This window comes from Emiliania huxleyi, assembly GCF_000372725.1.
Source record: "Emiliania huxleyi CCMP1516 chromosome Unknown EMIHUscaffold_1548, whole genome shotgun sequence".
NCBI classification, from domain to species: Eukaryota; Haptophyta; order Isochrysidales; family Noelaerhabdaceae; genus Emiliania; species Emiliania huxleyi.
Window position 1 is genome coordinate 4,944 of NW_005201038.1, and position 1,466 is coordinate 6,409.

The 1,466-nt window shown below is 72.4% G+C and overlaps 1 protein-coding gene across 1 annotated transcript; it reads right to left on the bottom strand.

The window, feature by feature from the left end:
- Nucleotides 1–1,072: 1,072 nt before the first annotated feature.
- EMIHUDRAFT_253060 (hypothetical protein) lies at nt 1,073–1,438 on the bottom strand (the record flags this gene model as incomplete). The annotated part of the gene is made up of 1 exon (XM_005786091.1): nt 1,073–1,438. A coding segment is annotated over one exon (366 nt), but the record flags the coding sequence as incomplete, so codon positions are not given.
- Nucleotides 1,439–1,466: the final 28 nt, after the last annotated feature.

Here is a 1,466-nt window from a genome sequence, read left to right on the forward strand (position 1 = left end):
TCGCGGCGGCGCGGCGCGCGCAACAGAGGGTAGGGTGGGTAAGACGCCGAGGAGGGGGCGGCGGCGGCGGCGACGGCGGCAGCGCGCGCGCGGCGCGCGCGACGGGGGGGCGGAGCAGCGACCGCTGGCGCGGCCGCTGCTCCGTCTGTGCCAGGGACGCGCGCTCTGCGCCGCTGCAGAGCGCGCGCGTCAGGGCAAGGGGCATGCGTGGCGGCGCGGGACGCGCGGCGGCGGCGGCGAGCAGCCTCCGTGAGCGGTGAGGCGGCCGGGCGAGGGCGCGGCGGGTGACGGGTCAAGGGAGCAGCCCACACCCGGCGTCGCTTTTTGAGCGACGCTGTGGCACGCCTGCGCAGGGGCCGCAGGGCGGTCAGTTGTGGGGCGAGGCGGTGCCGGCCGCGGGCCGGGTGCAAGGCGCCGGCCTCGGCGCCGCCTCGGCGCGCCGCACGGGCCGCGGCGGGTGACGGGTCAAGGGAGCAGCCCACACCCGGCGTCGCTTTTTGAGCGACGCTGTGGCACGCCTGCGCAGGGGCCGCAGGGCGGTCAGTTGTGGGGCGAGGCGGTGCCGGCCGCGGGCCGGGTGCAAGGCGCCGGCCTCGGCGCCGCCTCGGCGCGCAGCACGGGCGCGGCGAGCCTCTGAGCGGGAGCCGAAGGTTTGCCTGTGGTGGAGGTGGTGGGGGTGATTTGACTTCTCGGCAGAGGCCGTCCCCAGCTGTGAACAGCAAAACGGGACAGTATTCGAAGTCTAGCATGGCATAAACAAAAAAGTATTATCCTAACGGTGTGGGGGCGCGGAGGGCTTGTTGGCGAGCCAAAATGGTGTTTTCCGAGGCGCTGCGCTAGGCTCAGAGCGAGTTCGCGCTGCGCTAGGCTCAGACGGCGAGTTCGCGCTGCGCTAGGCTCACAGATGCGAGTGCGCTGCGATAGAAGAAAAAAACAGGGTCGAAACGACAACCGAAGGGAGGACTGTGTAGTGTAATCATGTGTCAAGAATCACGTGCTGCTGCTGCTGCTGCTACTGCTGCTGCTGCGCGGCGAGCGCCGTCGCCGAGGCGGGCCTCGGCGGAGAGCGCGATTATGCGGCCTTTTCCGCGACCCGCACAAAGAAGAGGCGCCCTCCGTCAGCCTCGACCTGCCACCGGCTCGCGTCGACCGACCCGGCCGCGTGCCACACCTCCACAGCCCAGTGCGCCAGCCCGCAGAAGTTGCCCTCCTCGATGCCCCATCCCGTGGGCCACGCGGCCAAGGCGGTGCCGAGAGGCGGCGGCGGCGCCGCGGTCGCCTCGAGACGCGCCGCGACGGCGTCAAAGGCGATCCGCCTCGCGCCCGTCGCGGCCGCCTCGGCCAGCAGCGCCTCCCCGGCCAGCCGCGGGAGGTCGCCCTCCGTCTCGAACCAGCACGACGAGCGGCCGTCGGCGCACGCCTCGTCCCACGCCTTGAGCTGGCGGACAAAGGCCGCCAAGCTCTTG